General features: G+C 65.1%; 1 protein-coding gene across 1 annotated transcript; it reads left to right on the forward strand.

Annotated features, from left to right (window-relative positions):
- Nucleotides 1-1,644: 1,644 nt before the first annotated feature.
- On the forward strand, nt 1,645-20,687 carry MAP1A (microtubule associated protein 1A). The gene is made up of 8 exons (XM_038750673.1): nt 1,645-1,785; nt 2,942-3,043; nt 7,561-7,643; nt 7,745-7,885; nt 7,975-16,077; nt 16,222-18,256; nt 18,913-19,133; nt 19,294-20,687. Exons 5-8 carry the CDS (start codon nt 8,125-8,127, stop codon nt 19,447-19,449), a joined length of 10,365 nt encoding a protein of 3,454 aa, XP_038606601.1. The 5' UTR covers nt 1,645-1,785; nt 2,942-3,043; nt 7,561-7,643; nt 7,745-7,885; nt 7,975-8,124; the 3' UTR covers nt 19,450-20,687.
- Nucleotides 20,688-21,013: the final 326 nt, after the last annotated feature.

A 21,013-nucleotide genomic window follows, 5' to 3' on the forward strand; every position in this document is an offset into this window, starting at 1 on the left:
CGTTAGAATGTAAGCATTCTGTGGGCAGAAAATGTTTCTCTGGCATCAATTGCACTATCCCAAACTCTCAGTAGAATGTGAGGCTTCCAGTGGGTGTGCAATAATTTCCATCATTACTACTGCTCCAGGAATAGAAGTCTTCACACCCGATTTCTCCCACCCTCCACCTCCCACTTCAGCACTTCTGCATCAGCTAAGCACTCGGGGCCTCACCCCCTCACCCCACCGGTGCCCTTACACATAGGCTTACACTCTTGCTTTCTCCTGTCTGTAATTTATTTCAGTTCATTCATTCATTCATTCAGTCGTATTTATTGAGGGCTTACTGTGTGCAGAACACTGTAGCAAGCGCTTGGGAAGTACAAGTCGGCAGCATATAGAGATGGTCCCTACCCAACAACGGGCTCACAGTCTAGAAGGGGGAGACACAACAAAACAAAACATGTAGAGAGGTGTCAAAATCGTCAGAACAAATAGAATAAAAGCTGCTGTGTCTGCCTCCCCTGCTGGAGGAGGCTCGGGCTCTTTCCACTAGGCCACGCCGCTTGTCAAGTATTTAGTGCAGTGCTCTGCACAGCGTAAGCTCTCAATAAACACCATTGATTGGTTAATTGACTGAAAGGAAGCAGTGGCTTGGGAAGGGTCACAATGCTCTCCTGGCCCTGTCCTCTGGCGCTAGATGCCCTGAGAGAGTGATCGATCGGCCCCATCTTCTGTTGTCTCAGCTGGCCCAGCCCAAGGAAGCAGCGGCTTGGGAAGGGTCACAATGCTCTTCTGGCCCTGTCCTCTGGCGCTAGATGCCCTGAGAGACCGATCGATCGGCCACATCTTCCGTTGTCTCGGATGGCCCAGCCCAAGGTGCAGGGGATTACTGAGGAGCGTTGGATGTTAACCGCTAGACCCCCACTGCCAGGCAAGACTTTTAGACTGTGAGCCCGTTATTGGGTAGGGACCGTCTCTATATGTTGCTGACTTGTACCTCCCAAGCGCTTCTGCACACAGTAAGCGCTCAATAAATACGATTGAATGAACGAATGAATAAATAAATACGATTGAATGGGTGGATGACTGAGGAGGAGACAACCCAAGGAGACTCTGCTGTGGGCCCACCGCAGTGCTCAACAGTCGGCATTGCAGCACTGTGCTTGGGGTGGGGCGGGGTGTGTGTGGGGGGGGGGTTGTCTCCTGTGTGCCCCACCAGACTGGCAGCCCCTGGCAGGCAGGGCCAGCATCTTCCCTTGGAGGATGCCTATGGGCAGGGTGGTGTCCGGCTAGGGTGGGGGGCGAATGGCCCTCGCTGGAGGGACGGCGGCTAGCTCTAGGGGGCCCCTTCTCTCTCTCTCTCTCTCTCCTTCTCCTCCTCCTCCTCCTCCTCCTCCTCCTCCTCCTCCTCCTCCTCCTCCTCCTCCTCCTCCTCCTCCTTCCCCATCTCCCCGCATCCCGCATCCCTCCCCTGCAGTGCCGGGGCCCCGCCCCCGCCCCGCCCCGCCGCTTGGCCTTCCAATGGGCGGCCCCCTCGGCCGGCCTTTAAGAGCGGCGCGCGCGCTCCCCGCGGCCGGCCTCGCGCGCCCGCGGCGGTTTCCATGGAGACCGAGGCCGGGCCCGGCCACGTTGCCATGGAGACCGCTCCGGGGCCGGGGCTCCGCAGCCCCGGCGCGCGGCCGGTTCCGAGCCCGGGGGAGGCGGCCGCGCGCTGGGACCCGCGGAAGCACTCGCTCCTCATCGTGATCGGCGACATCAGCACCGACGGCCAACTGCGGACCGTGCGGGGACACCTGGAGCAAGGTGAGCCGCGATGCCCCCGTAGCCCGGCCATCCCGCGCATCCCCCGGCCCATGGGCTCCCTTCTCTCTCCTTTTCCTCAACTCCCCGGGGTGCCCTGGCAGGGGTCTTCTCCCTCCATCCATCCGCCTCTCCCCCACGCCCCCCCCTCCCCGAATTCCCACTCCCGAGCCCCCAGAGCCTCCCTCTTGCCCACCAGTCCCGGAGCCTTCGTGCCTCCTGCGGGCCTCCAACCTCACGCTGTGACACTGCACCTGCAAGACCCGGCGAGGCTGTCTTTGGAGGGAGGGTCAGCGCCAGGGCCCCACGTGCAGGGAATCATCATCATCATCAATCGTATTTATTGAGCGCTTACTATGTGCAGAGCGCTGTACTAAGCGCTTGGGAAGTACAAATTGGCAACATAGAGAGACAGTCCCTACCCAACAGTGGGCTCACAGTCTAAAAGGGGGAGACAAGTCTAAAAGGGGGAGGAATCGCTGCAGAAGGGTCCAAAGCCAGCACTGGTGGTGCAGTGCTGCGGATCAGCCCGCTGAGGGGAAGGGGAGAGAGAGATCCAGAACCCTCAACCCTGAGGGCAGGGCAGCAGGCCGTGGGCCTTGGGGGCAAGAGAGTGAAGGGACATCCTTTCAACGCCCCTCAAACCGCCAGGCCCCTCTACTGAGAAAACCTGAGAATCAGGTGAACCACAGGCGAGTTTGATGTAAAGTCCATGGCCCTCGGCCCGGTCCTGCGGCATCTGAAACCTGACTCCAAGGGTGGAGCTGCAGAGAGCTTGGCCTGACCCTGACCTTGTCCCAACTCTGGCCCATCCCTGCCTCTGACTGTGCCCCCAGCCCCTTCCCCACAGTCCCTGGCTCTGACTCCTTAAAGGCCACAACCTGAACCCCTGGTCTCTGCACCCGAGAAGAGAGAACACTGCTGTATTACTTTTGGGGAAAACGGCCAAGGGCCGTCCCAAAGACACTCCGGTAACAGTCGAGGTTTCTTCCCCAGCCTGCTCCTATAGTTGCTCCCGGAGGCCATCCCCCAGGGTCCCAGGCTTCTGAGGGAAACCAGGCCCGAAATTTGGCTGTGCCTGGCAGCACTGGCCCCGGGTCCGGGCCTGGCCAGCTTCAGCCCCCTGACTCCCCCCACCCCCGGCTCCTTCTCCCTCCAGGGATCCGCTCATGGGACATCGACCTGTCACTCTGCGACCTGAACCAGCAGCTGAAACTCTTCATAACACGGCACCTCGCACACTTCTCCTCCGAGGTTAAAGGTCAGGCTCAGCCGCAGGGGGTGGGTTCAGAGCAGCACAGATCCTGCCCAGGCCGAGCGGGGCCGCTGGCGGGGGTGGAGAGGGGCAGAGGGTGGGCGGGGAAGCATCAGCTGCCCAGGCCTGAAGCCAGCAGGGAAGGGCTCAGTACATCTCATGGCCTGGGAGCAGGGGGGAAGTTTCAGGGGGCTTGACCCTGGTGTTCTGTGACTGGCAGCTGTTCCCCTAAACCAAATTGGCCTGACATGTGGCTTCTCCTCTTTCCTGGCTTCCAGTCCCTTCCACCCACCAAGGCCCCTCAGCTTAGCCCCCAGCCCCTGCTCTGCCAACCCCAAGGTCTTTGTCCCCCAGAAAGCGAGTCTTGGACCAGTCAAGTCCACCGGCTTTCATGGGGCCAGGCTCCAAGAACAACGGGATCCCCTAGGCCCCTAGGTCAGAGGTTACTGTCAGGCAAGTTGGGTCAGAGCCCACTGCTGCCAGGATCCTCCAGGCCCTGATTTAAAAGTGCCAGCGTTCTTAGCTCTGTAGAAACAGGCCAGCACAGGCTCTTGGCATATCAACTGGAGGAAAGACCCTCATCACTGTCAATTATCCAGGGGGTAGATTATCTAGGCTGCTCAACTCCCTACTTCCTTCTCTCCTTTTCCCTTGAAACTTCACTTTTCCCAGTGTCGGAGGCTGGGAGTGGGGCTGGAAGAGGAGAAGGGGAAAGTCTGATCCTCTCGGCCGAGCTGTGGGCCCAGTGTGGGAAGGAGTCAGGGAGTCAGTGGTTTGGATGGTCAGGGATGTCCCTTCTCCCTGCTCTTTAGAGCGGGCTGACCCTGGGGAGGGCGAGAGCCCAAGGACCAACCAGCCCTTACCCAGTCCCTGCCGGTCCTTACACGTTCTCCCATTTGGAACAGGGACCTGGGTTCTAATCCCAGCTCTGCCACATGTCTGCTGTGTGACCTTGGGCAAGTCACTTCACTTCTCTGGGCCTTAGCTACCTCATCTGTCAAATGGAGATTAAGAGTATGAGTCTCCGTCCCCACGTGGGACGGGGACTGTGTCCAACCTGATTAACTTGTGTATACCACAGCATTTAGTACTGTGTTTGGCACATAATAAGCACTTAACAGATAACAAAATTATTATTGTGCGCACATACACATACATGCACGAGCACACACATGCGCCCACAGAGCTTCAGGGATGCTGAAAGGATTGAGTAGCCCCTTGCGACTGAAGAGAGAAGGCCCCCGAATCTGGTCTTCCCTGGGACAGGTGATCTGTTTGCTGGTGACGGTCAGGTATCCGTCCGTCTGCTGACGGTCCCAAGTTCTGCAGGGAAGAATAACTTCTGTTTTGTTACAACCCTAGCCTGAGGAGAAGGAGAGCATCCAAGAAATCAGGCTGCGGGGTTGAGAACTGTGGGGAAGGGATCCACGGGTGGTCTCTTGGGAAGCCGGGGAGGTCCTAGTCCCTGAGAGTTCCTGGGAAATCCCAAAAGGTTCCTCTCACTAATCCCTGGCCTATGTCTAGAAAGGGACTTATTAACCCCTCTGAGCCCAGGCCCATGGGGGCTCAAAGGAGCCGGGGCCATAGCGAGGTAAAAGACCCTTGCCCAGGGCCCAGTCCTGGAACTGCGGTGCTGGGCAAGGGTGCAGGGTGAGTCCTCCAGAACCCACTCTGGTCAGAGCCCACGTCGGAGGGTATGGGGAGAGGACGCTTGGTTGTCTGGGCTAGCAGTGAGTTGGAGTGCTGTTTTCAGTGCCACAGCCTCCCGGGCCTGGAGCCTGACTGGGGATCCTAGCCCTGGGCACCCTACCCCTGGGGGAGTCAGTGAGTCCAGCAGAGGGGAGCCAGCCATCCCCTGCCCTTATTCCCCCGAAGCGACGGTCCATCTCCTCCACCCTCCTCCTGCGCTAATGGTGACTCAGCTCTAGCCTCTGCCGCTGCCGCCATGGCCTCCCGGCTGCTCTCCACATCTCTGAGCCCAGTGATGGGAGGAGGGGGAGGCAGAAGGATGGACACTTTGCTGTCCAGACCTAGTGATGCCTCTTAGCTTTTGGATTCTGTGGCCAGGCCCAGGGATAGGCTGGCTTGATTCCTTCATGGGGAGTGTCTTGGCCCAAGACTGGTGTGGGTGTGGGTGTGGGGGAGAGGGGCGAGGGGGGTGAGGGGGGAGGAAGTCCGTGCCACCAGCCCTGTTGGGGAGTAGTGGGCCTCTGTTGGACACCCCCAAACCTCAGGAGGTAGAGAGGAGCCCAGAAGCAGAGAGGAGCTGGATCACCCCGTGGACGGGGAGAGGAGCAGGTCACAGGCTTGGCATGATCACTGCCCTGGGCCCTTGCCTTGACCACCTTATGGCCTCCCCCGCCCCCACTGTGGGGTGGGGGCAGAGCTGAATGAGTGTAGCTGTGGTGGCAGAAAGAGGGTTAAGCCTCCCAGAGCGCGTCATGGAGCCTGAGCCCCGCCCCCCTCCCTGCCTCCCCCCTTTCCCTTCCCTCCCCTCCCCTCCACCCAGCGCTGCGGACTCGTCCCGTCGCAGCCTCATCGGGTCAGGGGCACCACTGTCGCCTCCATGCCGGCCCCTCCGCCCAGCGCAGGGTAGGAGCCGGCTGGGTCAGGGTGGGGACCGGAGGGGAGCTGGGGGGCACGAGAGGAGAGAGGGCCGTCTAGGTGGGGTGATGGTGTCAGGACCTCAGACCACCGCTCGACGGATGGGGCGGGAGGGTTGGGTGTCGGGGCCCGAGTCCCCGGTTGGACGGTAGTTTGTGGGGATTGGGAGCCGAGTCCCTGGTTGGATGGTAGCTGGGGGGGGATTGGGGGCCGAAGCCCTGGTTGGACAGTAGTCCGGGAAATCTAAGGGCTGAGTCTCTGGTTGGACGGCAGTTGGAGCAGGGGGTCAATCGGGGGCCAAATCCCTGGTTGGACGGTAGTTGTGGAGGGACCGGGGGCCAAGTCTCTGGTTGTGTAGTAGTTGGGGGTTGGACGGTAGTTTGGGGAGGGGGATTGGGGGCCCAACTCCCTTGTTGGACGGTAGTTGTGGGGGAATCGGGGGCCGAGTTCCTGGTTGGACGTTTGGGGGCCAAGGCCCTGGTCGGATGGGGAGGGCGACCATAAGGGGCTGAGTCCCTGGGAAGAGAAGGGAAATACGGGGATGGGGATTGTGCCATAAGAGCAACCACCCCCCTGCCCACCCACCCACCCTTCCCCCTCCCCAGCTGCTGCTGCAGCATTTCCCAGCTGCTCGCCGGAGGGACCGGCCCTGCTGGGGAGCAGGGAGGGGTCACAGAGCTGACGGGGTGGGGGAGGCCTTCCGGTCACTGTGGGGTTGCACCCTTCTTTCAGGGGGCAGGGGAGAGGCTTCTCTGTGGCCCCCATCCATCATCGGGGGCCCGATGCCCCCCCTCTTCGTTTCCCACCCTGGGGAGCTGGGAGGAGAGGAGACCCCAAGTCCCCTCACCCCTGCGCAGACAGCCAAGAAAATAGCTTGTCATGGCGGGGTAGGGGGGGATGAGAGGAGGCGGAGCTAAGCTCGGGCACGGCGCGGGTGCGTACACACACACGCGCGCACACACACACACACACACACACATACACTGCGGCACACTGCAGCTGCCGGAGCTGCCCCCCCCCATCACCCCATCACCACCATCACCACCACACACACACACATATCCCCTTCACTGTGGGCCCTGAGAGATCCCTGGAAGACTGTCACCTTACCCCAGATAAAAAGAGAAAAAAGGATGCGGGTTCTTCTTCATAGACCTTGGGGGTGGCGAGCCGGGGAGTGTCCAGTCAGCTAACTAAGATGCCTTTGCCCCATGCCGCCTCTTGAATGGGTCACTCTGTCTCGACCGCTCTGCCCGACATTCTGCTTTCTGTCACCCACCCACACTCACCTGCACCCTAGGCCTCTCATGAACTTAAAGAGGGGACGGGGGAGGAGAAACAGGCATCCACCTTCATTCAACTTCTGGGCCACCCGCCGCCTGATCTCTTTCTGGTCAAGGTCTGAGCCGCCTGATCTCTTGCTGGTCAAGGTCTGTGGGTTGTGCCGAGGCATCCTTAAGGGGAGTTTTTGGGGATGGCATTGCTTCCCACCTCCCAAGGATCACTGGCAAGACCCTCTCCCCATGAACCACAGGCTGTGTGTTCTTCGGAGGGGATGGGGATGCTGGCCTGGGGCTGGAGGAGGGGGGCTGGATCAGACTTTTCTCAGTCACCCTCCCTGCTAGGGTGTGTGGGGTCAGTCCCCCCTGGGGCCGAGTGGGGGGTTCCGAATCCTGTCACTCCCCTCACGGTGGGGGATATCTGTCAGAATGGCAGGGCCCAGACCCCACCCCCCAACCCCTCGAAGCAGTAATTTCCCCCAGGGCTGTGCCAGGATCCCAGCACTGGAGGAAGACAAAAGCCCCTTGTCCGCTTGGTGGGGGGGCGGGGGGGTGGAAGGACACAGGACACATTCTCCCCAGAATGCTCTGCGGCCTCCCCAGCAATCCCCCCAGCCCTGCTCTGCCCCTCCCCCCCAGGCCAGAGGACCCTCAGCCATCACAGCGAGACCCTCGAGACTGTCATCCTCGTGAACCCCGCCGCCAACAGCATCAGCTCTGAGGTGAGGAGGGGGTGGGGGGGCCTTCCTGTGGACCACCCCACCACCCCGCCCCCCGTCCCCTGGCGTCAGCGCCTCCCCATCCCTCCGTCCCCCGGCCGCAGGTGCGGACTCTCCTAGCTGCCCCTTCGGCTCACAAGCTGCTGATCCTGAGCGGGCAGGCCACCGAACCCACGGGAGACCTGGTTCTGCAGAGGGGCACCTTCTCCCCGCGCAGCTTCGCCCAGATCCTGCTCGAGCCTGAGGTGAGTGTGCCCGCTCCCCCCGGGGAGGACCAAGGGCAGGGGGGATCGGGGTGACCACCAGACGACCAAGTCCCTCTCGCCGCCCTCAGGTCTCCCAGCATCTCCGCCCCGGCGAGCCTGGGATCCAGGCCTCCCTGACCGTGTCCGCCCTCGGGGAGGGCGACTGGGGGCAGGGGGTGCCTCTGGGCCCCGGCCAGAGCCTGGTCCTGCGCCTGAACCCGGAGCCGGCGCTGCCCGCCATGGACGGCGCGGCCGAGTTCGCCGAGTACGTCTCGGAGACGGTGGACGTGCCGTCGCCCTTCGACTTGCTGGAGCCTCCCGCGTCCGGCGGCTTCCTGAAGCTGTCCCGGCCGTGCTGCTACATCTTCCCCGGCGGCCGAGGCGACTCGGCGCTCTTCGCCGTCAGCGGGTTCAACATGCTGGTGGACGGCGGGTCGGAGCGGCGGGCCTGCTTCTGGAAGCTGGTGCGCCACCTGGACCGCATCGACTCGCTGCTGCTGACCCACATCGGCGCCGACAACCTGCCCGGCATCAACGGGCTGCTCCAGCGCAAGGTGGCCGAGCTGGAGGAGGAGCCGCCATCTCAGGGATCCGGTGGGGGCGGGGGCGGGGGCGGTGGGGGCTACGGCGACTGGGTCCGCAACCTCATCTCGCCCGAGCTGGGGGTCGTCTTTTTCAACGTGCCCGACCGCCTGCGCCTGCCCGACGCCACCCGCCGCGCCAAGCGCAGCCTGGAGGAGGCCAGCCTGGCCGTGCACTACCTGGACCGGCTGGGGATCGTGCCCGAGCCCCTGGCCCGGCCGGCGGGCGGTGCCGCCCTGGAGCCGCTGACCCTGTTCCACAAGCTGGGCGTGGGCCGCCTCGACCTGTACGTGCTGAACCCCGTGCGGGACAGCAAGGAGATGCAGTTCCTCATGCAGCGCTGGGCGGGCAACAGCAAGGCCAAGACGGGCATCGTGCTGGCCAGCGGCAAGGAGGGCGAGATCTCTGTGCCCTATCTGACCTCCATCACGGCCCTGGTGGTCTGGCTGCCCGCCAGCCCGGCCGAGAGGATCGTGCGCGTGCTCTTCCCCGGCAACGCCCCGCAGAGCAAGATCCTGGAGGGATTGGACCGGCTGCGCCACTTGGACTTCCTGCGCGCCCCGACGGCCACGCCCCGTGACCCCGCCGGTCCCGCCGCCGCCGCCGCCAAAGGGAAACAGAGGGCCGACAGCAAGGAGAGCCTCCGGGGCTCCGCTGCCACCGCCACCGGCACCAGGCCACCCCGGAAGGAGGAGGCGGCTGAGGAGGGCGCCAAGGAGGCCCGCTCTGAGCTGGCCAAGGCCGAGAAAGCCCGCACCGAGGTGGGCGAGGCCCCGCGGACCGAGAAGAGGCGGCCCGCGCGGGAGCGGGACAAAGGAGCCAAGAAGCATGGGCGCGAGAAGGCCGTGCGGATGGATGAGAAGCGGGACAAGGAGAAGCGGGACAAGGAGAAGCGGGACCTGAAGAAGGAGCGCAAGGAGCGCAAGGACGAGGTGCGGCGTGGAGACGAGCGCAAGAAGGAGGTCAAGCCGGAGCCACGGCGGCCGCCTCGGCCCGACCTCAAGGCCTTCACCCCCGAGGTGCGCAAGACCCTGGTCAAGGCTAAGGCCCCCGGACGAGCCAAGCTAGACAAGCCCCGCGGCGCCCGGGGGGACAAGGAGCCGCCGCCACAGCCCCCTACGGCCCCGGTCCCTGCGGCGCCGGCCCCGGCCCCCCTGGAGGACCTGAGCCGAGACGTGGAGGATCTGCGGCTGCAGCAGCTGACCGTCCCACCCGGCCCGGCCCCCGAGCCGTTATCCTCTGGGGAGCAGCCCGAGGGGACGGACCGGGCCACCCCGATGCTGCCCGTGGCCCCGACCGGGGAAGTCCCGGAGGAGGCCGGAGAGGACAGCGAGCCCGAGGCCTGCGAGGACGTGATCGAGAAGGCTGAGGTGGAGGCCATGGAGGAGCCGGAGCAGCGGCCGGAGCGGTCGCCGGAGCAGCCGCCGGAGCGGCCGCCGGAGGAGTCTCCCGAGGCCGTGGCACCCCTCCGGCCCCCCCGGCTAGACGTGCCACGACCCCCATTGAGGGCTCGGGGCCCCGAGAGGGACGAGTCGCTGCTCAGCGGCCCAGCCGGCCCCGAGCACGTGTCCTACATCCAGGACGAGACGATCCCCGGCTACTCCGAGACCGAGCAGACCATCTCGGATGAGGAGATCCACGACGAGCCCGACGCGGCCCCCCGCTTCCCCGTCGCTGCCCTCGAGCCCCCCGGTCCCACCCCAGCCCCCTACGCCCCGCACCTGGTGGCCGCCCCGCTGGCTGAGGAGGAGCACGTGTCGTCCACCACATCCATCACCGAGGGCGACAAGCTCTCCTCCTTTGCCACGTCGGTGGCCGAGGACCAATCCGGGGCGTCGCTGACGGCTCCGCAGACGGAGGAGGCCGGCCGGGGGTCCCTGCCGCTGGACACGGGACCCAGCATCCCCTCGTCCCGCACCGAGGCCACGCAGGGGCTGGACTACCTACCATCTGCAGGCACCATCTCGCCCACCTCCTCACTGGAGGAAGATCGGGGCTTCAAGTCGCCGCCCTGTGAGGACTTTCTGGCACCGGGGGAGGCCGTGGGGAGGGTTCTGCCAGCAGCGGGGACCGTGGTGGCGGTGATGGCTGAAGAGGAGGAGGAGGAGGAGGAGGAAGAGGATGAGACCCCCAATGTGGAGCAGCCGGTGAAGCTACGGGGTCCCCTCGGGCCCAAGCTGTTCTACCCCACGGAGACCCCGTCGCTGCCATCGTCCTCACCCCCGGGGGAGGCTGGGGAGCTGGAGGAGCGCTGCCTCAGCCCCGACGACAGCACCGTCAAGATGGCCTCGCCGCCTGCATCGGGACCCCCCAGCGCGGGCCACACCCCCTCCCACCAGTCGCCCCTGGAGGAGAAGACCGAACCTCAGACCTTCGAGGCAGCCGTGTTGCAGGGAGGAGCCCAAGCCACACTGCCCGTGGGCCCCGTGGGCCTAGGTGGGAAGGGCCAGAAAGGGGCAGCAGAGTCAGGACCCCAGCAGGGAGAGCTTGAGGGCACTGCCTATGTGGAGCCGGGGCCAGCCAGTGCCAAGTCTGTGGTGACTTTGGAACCCACAGGACCCACCAGACGCTCAGAGTCCCCAGAGCCCACAGCACCACCGAGGCCAACGAAGATCTCAGAGCCCACAAAGATCTCAGAATCCAAGAAGCCCACGGAGGCCCCAGAGCCCACCGTTATCTCTGAGCCCGCAGCACCCCTGGGACCAATCAAGATCTTTGAGCCCACAAAGATTTCTGAGTCCGTGACACCGCTCGAGCCCAAAGAGATTCTGGAGCCCACCAAAGTCTCAGAATCTGAGAAGCCCACGGAGGTCCCAGAGCCCACCAAGATCTTGAAGCCCATAGCACCAGTGGAGTCGGTGGAGATCTCAGAGCCCACAAAGATCACAGACCACATAAAGACCTCAGAGTTCAAAGCATCACCGGAGCCGATGAAGATCTCAGAGCCCACTGTATCACCAGAGCCAGCCAAGATCTCAGCACCCACCTATATCACACCCACCGCACCCCCAGAGCCAGTGAGAATCTCAGAGCCCATAATGATCTCGGAGCCCACAAAGGTCTCAGGGTTCAAGATACCCACGGAGGCGCTAGAGCCCACCAAGATCTTGGAACCCATAGCACCACCACTGCCAGCAAAGATCTTGGAATCCACAGCGATCTCAGAACCCACGATCTCAGAACCCCCAAGCTCACCAGAGCCCACGAAGGTCTTGGAGTCCACAACGATCTCAGAACCCCCAGCCTCACCAGAGCCCACAAAGATCTCGGAATCCATAGTGATCTCAGAACCACCAGCCTCACCAGAGCCTACAAAGATCTTGGAGTCCACAGCGATCTCAGAACCCAAAGCCTCGCCAGAGCCCATGAAGATTTTGGAGTCCACAGTGATCTCAGAACTCCCAGCCTCACCAGAGGCTACAAAGATCTTGGAGTCCACAGCAATCTCAGAACCCAAAGCCTCACCAGAGCCCACAAAGAACTTGGAGTCCACAGCGATCTCAGAACCCCCAGCCTCACCAGAGCCCACAAAGATCTTGGAGTCCACAGCGATCTCAGAACCCAAAGCCTCACCAGAGCCCACAGAGATCTTGGAGTCCACAGCGATCTCAGAACCCACAGCCTCACCAGAGCCCACAAAGATCTTGGAGTCCACAGCGATCTCAGAACCCACAGCCTCACCAGAGCCCACAAAGATCTTGGAGTCCACAGCAGTCTCAGAACCCAAAGCCTCAACAGAGCCCAGAAAGATCTTGGAGTCCACAGCGATCTCAGAACCCACAGCCTCACCAGAGCCCACAAAGGTCTTGGAATCCACAGCAGTCTCAGAACCCACAGCCTCACCAGAGCCCACAAAGATCTTGGAGTCGACAGCAATCTCAGAACCCAAAGCCTCACCAGAACCCACAAAGATCTTGGAGTCCACAGCCATCCCAGAACCCAAAGCCTCACCAGAGCCCACAAAGATCTTGGAGTCCACAGCGATCTCAGAACCCCCAGCCTCACCAGAGCCCACAAAGATCTTGGAGTCCACAGCGATCTCAGAACCCAAAGCCTCACCAGAGCCCAGAAAGGTCTTGGAGTCCACAGCGATCTCAGAACCCACAGCCTCACCAGAGCCCAGAAAGATATTGGAATCCTTAGCAGTCTCAGAACCCAAAGCCTCACCAGAGCCCAGAAAGATCTTGGAGTCCACAGCGATCTCAGAACCCACAGCCTCACCAGAGCCCACAAAGATCTTGGAGTCCACAGCAGTCTCAGAACCCACAGCCTCAACAGAGCCCAGAAAGATCTTGGAGTCCACAGCGATCTCAGAACCCCCAGCCTCACCAGAGCCCACAAAGATCTTGGAGTCCACAGCGATCTCAGAACCCAAAGCCTCACCAGAACCCACAAAGATCTTGGAGTCCACAGCCATCCCAGAACCCAAAGCCTCACCAGAGCCCACAAAGATCTTGGAGTCCACGGCGATCTCAGAACCCCCAGCCTCACCAGAGCCCACAAAGATCTTGGAGTCCACAGCGATCTCAGAACCCCTAGCCTCACCAGAGCCCACAAAGATCTTGGGGCCCACCAAGATTTTGGAGTCTAAGGCACCACTAGAGTCCACAAAGTTCTTGGAGTCCTCAGCACCATCAGAGCCCAAAGAGGTCTTTGAGCCCAAGGCATCAATGCAGCCCACAGAAGTCTCTGAGCCTATGGCACCACTAGAATCCGCAAAGATCTCGGAGCCCAAAGCATCACCGGAGCCCACAAAGATCCCTGAGCCCACAGCACCATCAGAGCTCCCAAAGGTCTCTGAAACCACAGGACCATCAGAACCCACAAAGATCTCAGAGCCTGTCAAGATCTCAGCGCCCACCAAGATTTTAGAAACCCTACCACCGGACTCCACAGCACTACCTGAACCCACAAAGATCTCAGCGCCCACCGAGATTTTGAAAACCCCGGCACCGCCAGAGTCCCCAAAGTTCTCGGAGTCCACAGCACTACTAGAGCCGACAAAAATCTCGGAGCCCACGGCACCACTAGAATCCACAAAGCTCTCAGAGTCCCTGGCACCACCAGAGCCCACAAAGATCTCAGAGCCTGTCAAGATCTCAGCGCCCACCAAGATTTTAGAAACCCCAGCACTGGAGTCCACAGCACTACCAGAGCCCACAAAGGTCTCTGAGCCCACGGCATCACTAGAATCCACCAAGTTCTCGGAGTCCTTGGCCACACCAGAGCCCACAAAGATCCCTGAGCCCACAGCTCTACCAGAACCCATAAAGATCTCTGACCCCACGGCACCACCAGGGACCACAAAGATCTCTGAGCCCCATGCATCAGCACTAGAGCCCACAAAAATCTCGGAGCCCAAGGTACCACCAGAGCCCAAAACACCATTAGAGCCCACAAAGATCTCAGAGCTCACAGCACCACCAGAGCCCACAAAGATCCCTCGGCCCACGTCACCACCAGAGTTCACAAAGATCTCTGAGCCCAGTGCATTATCACCAGAACCCACTGAAATCTCAGCGCCCAAGGCACCAGCAGGGCCCACGGCACCACCAGAGCCCACAAAGATCTCAGAGCCCACAGCACCACAAGAGTCCACAAAGATCTCTGAGCCCAAGGCACCACCAGAGCCCACAAAGATCCCTCGGCCCACGTCACCACCAGAGTTCACAAAGATCTCTGAGCCCAAAGCATTATCACCGGAACCCACTGAAATCTCAGCGCCCAAGGCACCAGCGGGGCCCACGGCACCACCAGAGCCCACAAAGATCTCAGAGCCCACAGCACCACAAGAGTCCACAAAGATCTCTGAGCCCAAGGCACCACCAGAGCCCACAAAGATCCCTCGGCCCACATCACCACCAGAGCCCACAGAGATTCCTCGGCCCACGTCACCACCAGAGTTCACAAAGATCTCTGAGGCCAAAGCATTATCACCAGAACCCACTGAAATCTCAGCACCCAAGGCACCAGCAGGGCCCACGGCACCACCAGAGCCCACAAAGATCTCAGAGCCAAAGGCACCACCAGAGCCCACAAAGATCTCAGAGCCCACGGCACCACCAAAGCCCACAAAGATCTCAGAGCCCACAGCACCACCAGAGCCCACGGCTCCACAAGAGTCCACAAAGATCTCTCAGCCCACGGCACCACCAGAGCCCACAAAGATCTCAGAGCCAAAGGCACCACCAGAGCCCACAAAGATCTCTCAGCCCACGGCACCACCAGAGCCCACAAAGATCTCAGAGCCCACAGCATCATGGGAGCCCACAATGATCTCTAAATCCACAGCACCACCAGAGCCTACAAAAATCCCTGAGCCCACAGGACCGCCAGAGCCTACAAAAATCCCTGCGCCCAAGGCACCGTCAGAGCCTACAAAGATCCCCGAACCCAGAGCATCACCAGAGCCCAGAGAGACCTTTGAGCCCTCGGCACCACCAGAGCCTACAAAGATCCCTGAGCCCAGAGCAGCATGGGAGCCCACAATGATCGCTAAGCCCACAGCACCACCGGAGCCCACAAAAGTCCCTGAGTCCACAGCACTGCCAGAGCCCCCCAAAATCCCCGAGCCCAGAGCACCGCCAGAGCTGCAGATCCTGAGTGCCAAGACCTTCCCCTCGGAGGAACCACCCCAGTCCCAGTGGGGCCTCTCCCCTCAGGTTCCGGGCGACGGGCGGCTCGGTGGAGAACCCCAACGCCTCTACTGCCCCACCGGGATGTCCCTGGCCGCAGGCCCGAGCCCGTGGCCCGACCTCTCCCCGGCAGATCCGCGGCTGCTGTCCTTCTCCGAAGACAGCCCGAGCCGAGAAACCTCACTGGACATCTCCTCCCAGCAGCTGACTCCAGACAGCCTCAGTCCGCTCCAGGGTGGTGACCCCAGCCCCCCGGGGGGCCCCCAGGCCCAGGGCAGCCCCGAGATGGGCCCGCCTGCCATCACGGTGCCGCCAGGGGAGGTCGAGGTGGCCCTGGGGGGCGGCAGCCCAGGCCAGGCCGGGGCCTCCAAAGAGCCGGGCCCGGCGGGAGCCTCGGAGGTTTTCTGGCAGCGCCAGGCCACGGCCCTGGAGGAGGATGCCTCCTGGAAGGAGCTGAGCTGCGAGCGGAAGGTCTGGTTTCCCCACGAGCGGGACGGGGCCCCCGACCTTGGGTCAAGGCCGCGCTACAGCGAGGAGCGGGAAAGCACGTTCCTGGACGAGGGTCCGGAGGAAGGGGAGAGCGAGCGGGGGGCGACCCCGACCCCCGACCCCGCGCCCTCGCCCTTCGAGATCTTGTCCCCGCCAGGCTCACCGGCGAAGGCCCCGCTCCCGGAGCCCAGGCCCCGGCCGCCCGCCCGCAGGGAGCCCCCCTCGCCCTCCTGGCTGGCCGAGATCCCTCCCTGGGTGCCCAGGGAGCGACCCCTCCCGCCGGCGCCCTCCTCCCCGGCGCCCCCCGCCCCGGGGCCGCCGCCCCCGACTCCGTTCCCGTGGAGCGTGGCCGACTACGACAGCGTGGTGGCCGCCGTGCAGGAAGGGGCGGCGGAGCTGGAGGGGGGGCCCTACTCTCCGCTGGGGAAGGACTACCGCAAGGCCGAGCGGGCCGAGGAGGGACCGGAGCGCTGCGCGGAGGCTCCCGTCGGGGGGTCCGGGGATCGGGAGCCGGAGCCCACGGGGGCGCGGGGGGGGGAGGTCGGAGGACCAGAGTCGAAGGGCGGGGAGTTGGGAGCCGGGGAGCCGAAGGCCGGAGAGTCGAAGGCCGGAGAACCGAAGGCCGGAGAGTCGAAGGCCGGGGAGCCGAAGGCCGGAGAGTCGAAGGCCGGGGAACCGAAGACCGGGGAACCAGAGTCGGTGATGAGGGCGGCGGAGCCGGAGCCGGAGCCCAGGGAGCCCACCCCTTACCCGGACGACAGAGCCTTCCACTACGCCGACATCTACGAGCAGGTCCTGCTGGCGCGGCCCGGCCCTGCCCGCCCCGCCCGGGAGCCGCCCCTCGGGGTCGCCGGGGTCACAGGGGTCACCGGGCTCGGGGCGCGGCCCCCTCCGGGAATCTCCGCCAAAGAGGCGGCGGCCGGGCGGCAGACCCCGGCCGAGAAGGAGCTGTCGTCCCCGGCCTCCCCGAGGGACGGCCAGGCTGCCGCCTTCGACTACGCGGCCACCCCGGGGGGCCCGGGCCCGGAGGAGGAGGAGGAGGAGGAGGAGGAGGAGGCGTCGGATGAGAGCGACTCGGAGCCGGAGAAGGGGGCGCGGGAGCCGCCGGAGAAGGCGCCCCCCGGCCGCGGCCCCGCCCGGCCCAGCCTGGATTTCCCGGCGTCGGCCTTCGGCTTCTCCAGCCTGCGGCCGGCGGGCCCGGCGCCGCCGTCGCCGTTGGGGCCGCGCTCGGCGCCCTGCGGCTCCCTCGCCTTCTCCGGGGGCCGCGCCCTGGCCCTGGCCCTGGCCCCCGGCCCCGCGGCCCGCCCGCGCCCCGAGGACGGCCTGGAGGGGACCAAGTCCCCCAGCCTGGACTCGGCGCTGCCCCGCCCGCCCCGCCCCGGCTCTCCGGCCCCGTCCGACGACTCGTCGCCCGAGGCGACCACTCCAGTCCTGCGGGGCCGCGGCCCCTGGGCCCTGGGCCCGCCGGTGAGCTCCGGGCCCCCCGCCCCGGGCCCCGCCTCGCCGGGCCGCCGCACGGCCAATGGCCCCGGCGACGCCAGCCGGGGCCCCCCGAGCCTCAGCCCCGCCGTCCGCCGCAGCCCTCCGAGCCCCGAGCTCCCCGGCCGCGGCAGTCCCCCGACCCACAGCCCCACTGGTCCCCGCAGCCCCCCGACCCCCAGTCCCCCCGGTCCCCGCAGCCCCCCGACCCCCAGTCCCTCCGGTCACGACAGCCCCCCGACCCGCAGCCCCCCGACCCACAGTCCCTCCGGTCACGACAGCCCCCCGACCCGCAGCCCCTCCGGCCACGACAGCCCCCCGACCCGCAGCCCCTCCGGCCACGACAGCCCCCCGACCCGCAGCCCCTCCGGCCACGACAGCCCCCCGACCCCCAGCCCCTCCGGCCACGACAGCCCCCCCGGGTCCGGCCGGCCGACCTCCCTGCTCCCCGCGGGCCCGCAGGGCTGGGCGGCCGAGCCCCGGGCCCCCCGCGGGGACCTGTCGCCGTCCTTCCTGAACCCGTCGCCGCCGCGGGGGCCCGACGACAGCGACGCGTCCGCCGACGAGGCGCGTCCGGCCGGGCGCGGGGGCCGGCGCCGGCCCGGGGGCTCCGGGGGCTCCGGGGGCTCCGGGGGCTCCGGGGGGTCGGCGCCCGCCGAGGAGACGCCCCCGACCTCGCCCAGCGACTCGGGCTCGTCGCAGTCGGACTCGGACGTGCCCCCGGAGACCGAGGAGTGTCCGTCCATCACGGCCGAGGCGGCGCTCGACTCGGACTCGGACGCCGACTTCCTGCCGGTGGACAAGGCCGGCGGCGGCGGCGGCTGCTCTGGCGGCTCTGGCGGCTCTGGCGGGGGCCTCGGGGCGCGGGCCGGGCCCGACCCGCCCCCCGCCGCCGCCCCCGACCCCCGCCCCGCGCCGCCCCGCCCGGACGTCTGCATGGCCGACCCCGAAGGACCGGCCGAGCCCGGCCGCGCCCAGCGGCTCCGGGACAGGGAGAAGAGCCGCCCCGGCCGCAGGGCCCCCGCCCGCCCCAAGCAGGCCTCTCCCGCCCGCCGTCTCGACCTGCGGACCAAGCGCTCGCCCACCCCCGCCAAAGCCCCCGCCGAGCGAGGCCCCCGGGCCCGGGCCCGACCCCCGACCGCCGCCGGGGACCACAAGGACGTCCACGGCCCCAAGGCCGGGCCAGGTGAGGGCTGGGCCAGGTGAGGACTGGGCCAGGTGAGGGCTGGGCCAGGTGAGGGCTGGACCAGGTGAGGGCTGGACCAGGTGAGGGTTGGTCCAGGTGAGGGCTGGACCAGGTGAGGGCTGGACCAGGTGATGGCTGGACCAGGTGATGGCTGGTCCAGGTGAGGGCTGGACCAGGTGAGGGCTGGACCAAGTGAGGGCTGGACCAGGTGAGGGCTGGTCCAGGTGATGGCTGGACCAGGTGAGGGCTGGTCCAGGTGAGGGCTGGTCCAGGTGAGGGCTGGACCAGGTGAGGGCTGGTCCAAGTGAGGGCCGGGCCAGGTGAGGACTGGTCCAGGTGAGGGTTGGACCAGGTGAGGGCTGGTCCAGGTGAGGGCTGGTCCAGGTGAGGGCTGGTCCAGGTGAGGGCTGGACCAGGTGAGGGCTGGTCCAAGTGAGGGCCGGGCCAGGTGAGGACTGGTCCAGGTGAGGGTTGGACCAGGTGATGGCTGGGCCAGGTGAGGGCTGGGCCAGGTGAGGGCTGGGCCCGTGGGGCCGGTGGGCGCGGCCGCGGCGGGCCGGGAGGGATGGAGCGGCTCCGGGGAGGGGGAAGAGGCTGGCCCGGGGGTCCGCCCCCGCCCCGTCCCCTCAGCCCCCTCCTCTCGCCCCCCGCCCCAGGAGCCGCGGGGCCCAAGGGCGGCTCGGGCCCCCCGGTCTACGTGGACCTCGCCTACATCCCCAACCACTGCAGCGGGAAGAACGCCGACCTCGACTTCTTCCGCCGCGTTCGCGCCTCCTACTACGTGGTCAGCGGCAACGACCCGGCCAACGGCGAGCCCAGCCGGGCCGTGCTGGACGCGCTGCTGGAGGGCAAAGCCCAGTGGGGCGAGAACCCCCAGGTCCGTGGGCGCGGGGCCCCGAGGCGGGGGTGGGGGTGGGGGGCACCGGGAACCTGGGAAGGGGACGGAGGGGGTCTTGAGCGGGCCTGGGCTGGGGGCGCCCATGGCACCTCCCCTCCCATCGGGGTCTCTCTCCCATCCCCCCTCCCCCCGCCCCCAGGTAACTCTGATCCCCACCCACGACACGGAAGTGACCCGCGAATGGTACCAGCAGACGCACGAACAGCAGCAGCAGCTGAATGTGCTGGTCCTGGCGAGCAGCAGTACCGTAGTCATGCAAGATGAGTCCTTCCCGGCCTGCAAGATCGAGTTCTGAGGGCCCCAAGGCCCCGGCCCCCTGCCCACCCCCTGGCCCAGCCCCGCCCCGAGCTACTGACCCCGAGCCCTCCGGCGAAGGGGAGGGCGGGAGTCCCGGGGTCCCTGGGGGTGGGCCCTGCCCTCCTCAGGCCCCCCAAAATGCAGTGTGCCCCCTTTCCCCAGCCTGGCCGGGGCCTGAGAACCAAAGGATTTTTCCCGGGAAAGAAAGAGGAGAGGTCGGAGTGGGGCCCCACGACCACCTCCCAATCTGCCAGATTTCCCCTCTCCCCAAGGCGGTGCCCAGGTCCGTGGCAGGGCGGGAGAGGGGACGCGGCCGGCCAGACCCCTCCTCTCAGGGAGAGCCAGGCCCCCTTTCCCCAGGGCGCCCCATTCCCATTTCCCGGATCTGTTCTGCCGCCGCCGCCCCTGCCCCCGCAAGAGGGTTTAGTGTAATTTACCGTTGCCCGCGGTGGAGCGCTCGATGCCCAGGGCTATGTGCCTCCCGTTGCCCTCTTCCACCTGCCCCCTCCCACCGGGGTCCCGGCCTAGGTTGAGTCGAGCCCCACTCTGTGCTGCACTGCCTTCCCCCAGCCCATCCCTTACATCTGAATGTCTCCAAAGCCAAAACTTGAAGCCCCTCCGAGGGTTGGGGGTGGGGTGCTCCCTCCTCCTCTTCCTTCTTCTCCTCCTCCTCCTCCTCCTCCACACTTATCCTGCAGTTTCCAGCTCAGGCCTGATGGGAAGGTTGTGGAGGGTGGCTAGAGCTGACCCCAGACTCCCTCTCCCGCCTTCTCGCACCCCCCTGCCAAAACACATACACACACACACACAACCAACACACTCACACAGAGCACCCACTGCTTGTCTTCTCTGCATGCGGCCGACCACCCTGACCTGGTTTGCACAGGACTGGGGCCAGCCCCAGCCTGACCCCAGCCCTAGCTGACCCCCGGCAGGGCTCGATCCCGTCCCCCTCCAGGCAAGAGGACGAAGAGGAGGAGGAGCTGTATGGACGAACTATCCCGAGGGGGTGAGGGACTGAGTTGCGGGGTTCGGAAAGGGGCCTGCCCCATCTCAGAGAGGCCGGCACTCCGGACCTGACCAGCCGCTTGGTCTGTCTGCTCAGTCGAACGAGGGAAAGCCGAAGGGATCCCCCTTTTCTCTTGCCTCCTCCCTGGGGCTTGCCCCGCTCCTATCCGCCTCCAGCTGCTGTAAAAGGAGCCGCCTTCGACACTCCAATAAACCACGTGCATCGCCGCCCGCCCGCCCTCCCTCTTTCCGCCGTTCCGGCTCCCCGCTTCCAACTCCACACTTCCTACCCCATGTGGGAGTCCAAGCCTCGCTCTCCACATGAGATTGTCCCTGACCAATCCTCAGCTGCACCACCGCATGTCCCAGAGCTTAGGTGGTAGCAGGGGAAGGCTTGGGGAATTTGTGGAGTCGGGCGGAGGTTAACTGGGGTGGAGGGTTGTCATGGTCCCGGGTCCAGAGCTCTGAACACCCCCCACCCACCCACCCAACCTACCCAGCAAGAGCAACAACTGGAGAGGGGTGGATAATGATAATAATAACGATGATGGCAT

Source organism: Tachyglossus aculeatus, chromosome 8, assembly GCF_015852505.1.
Source record: "Tachyglossus aculeatus isolate mTacAcu1 chromosome 8, mTacAcu1.pri, whole genome shotgun sequence".
In the NCBI taxonomy this organism is placed as follows: Eukaryota; Metazoa; Chordata; class Mammalia; order Monotremata; family Tachyglossidae; genus Tachyglossus; species Tachyglossus aculeatus.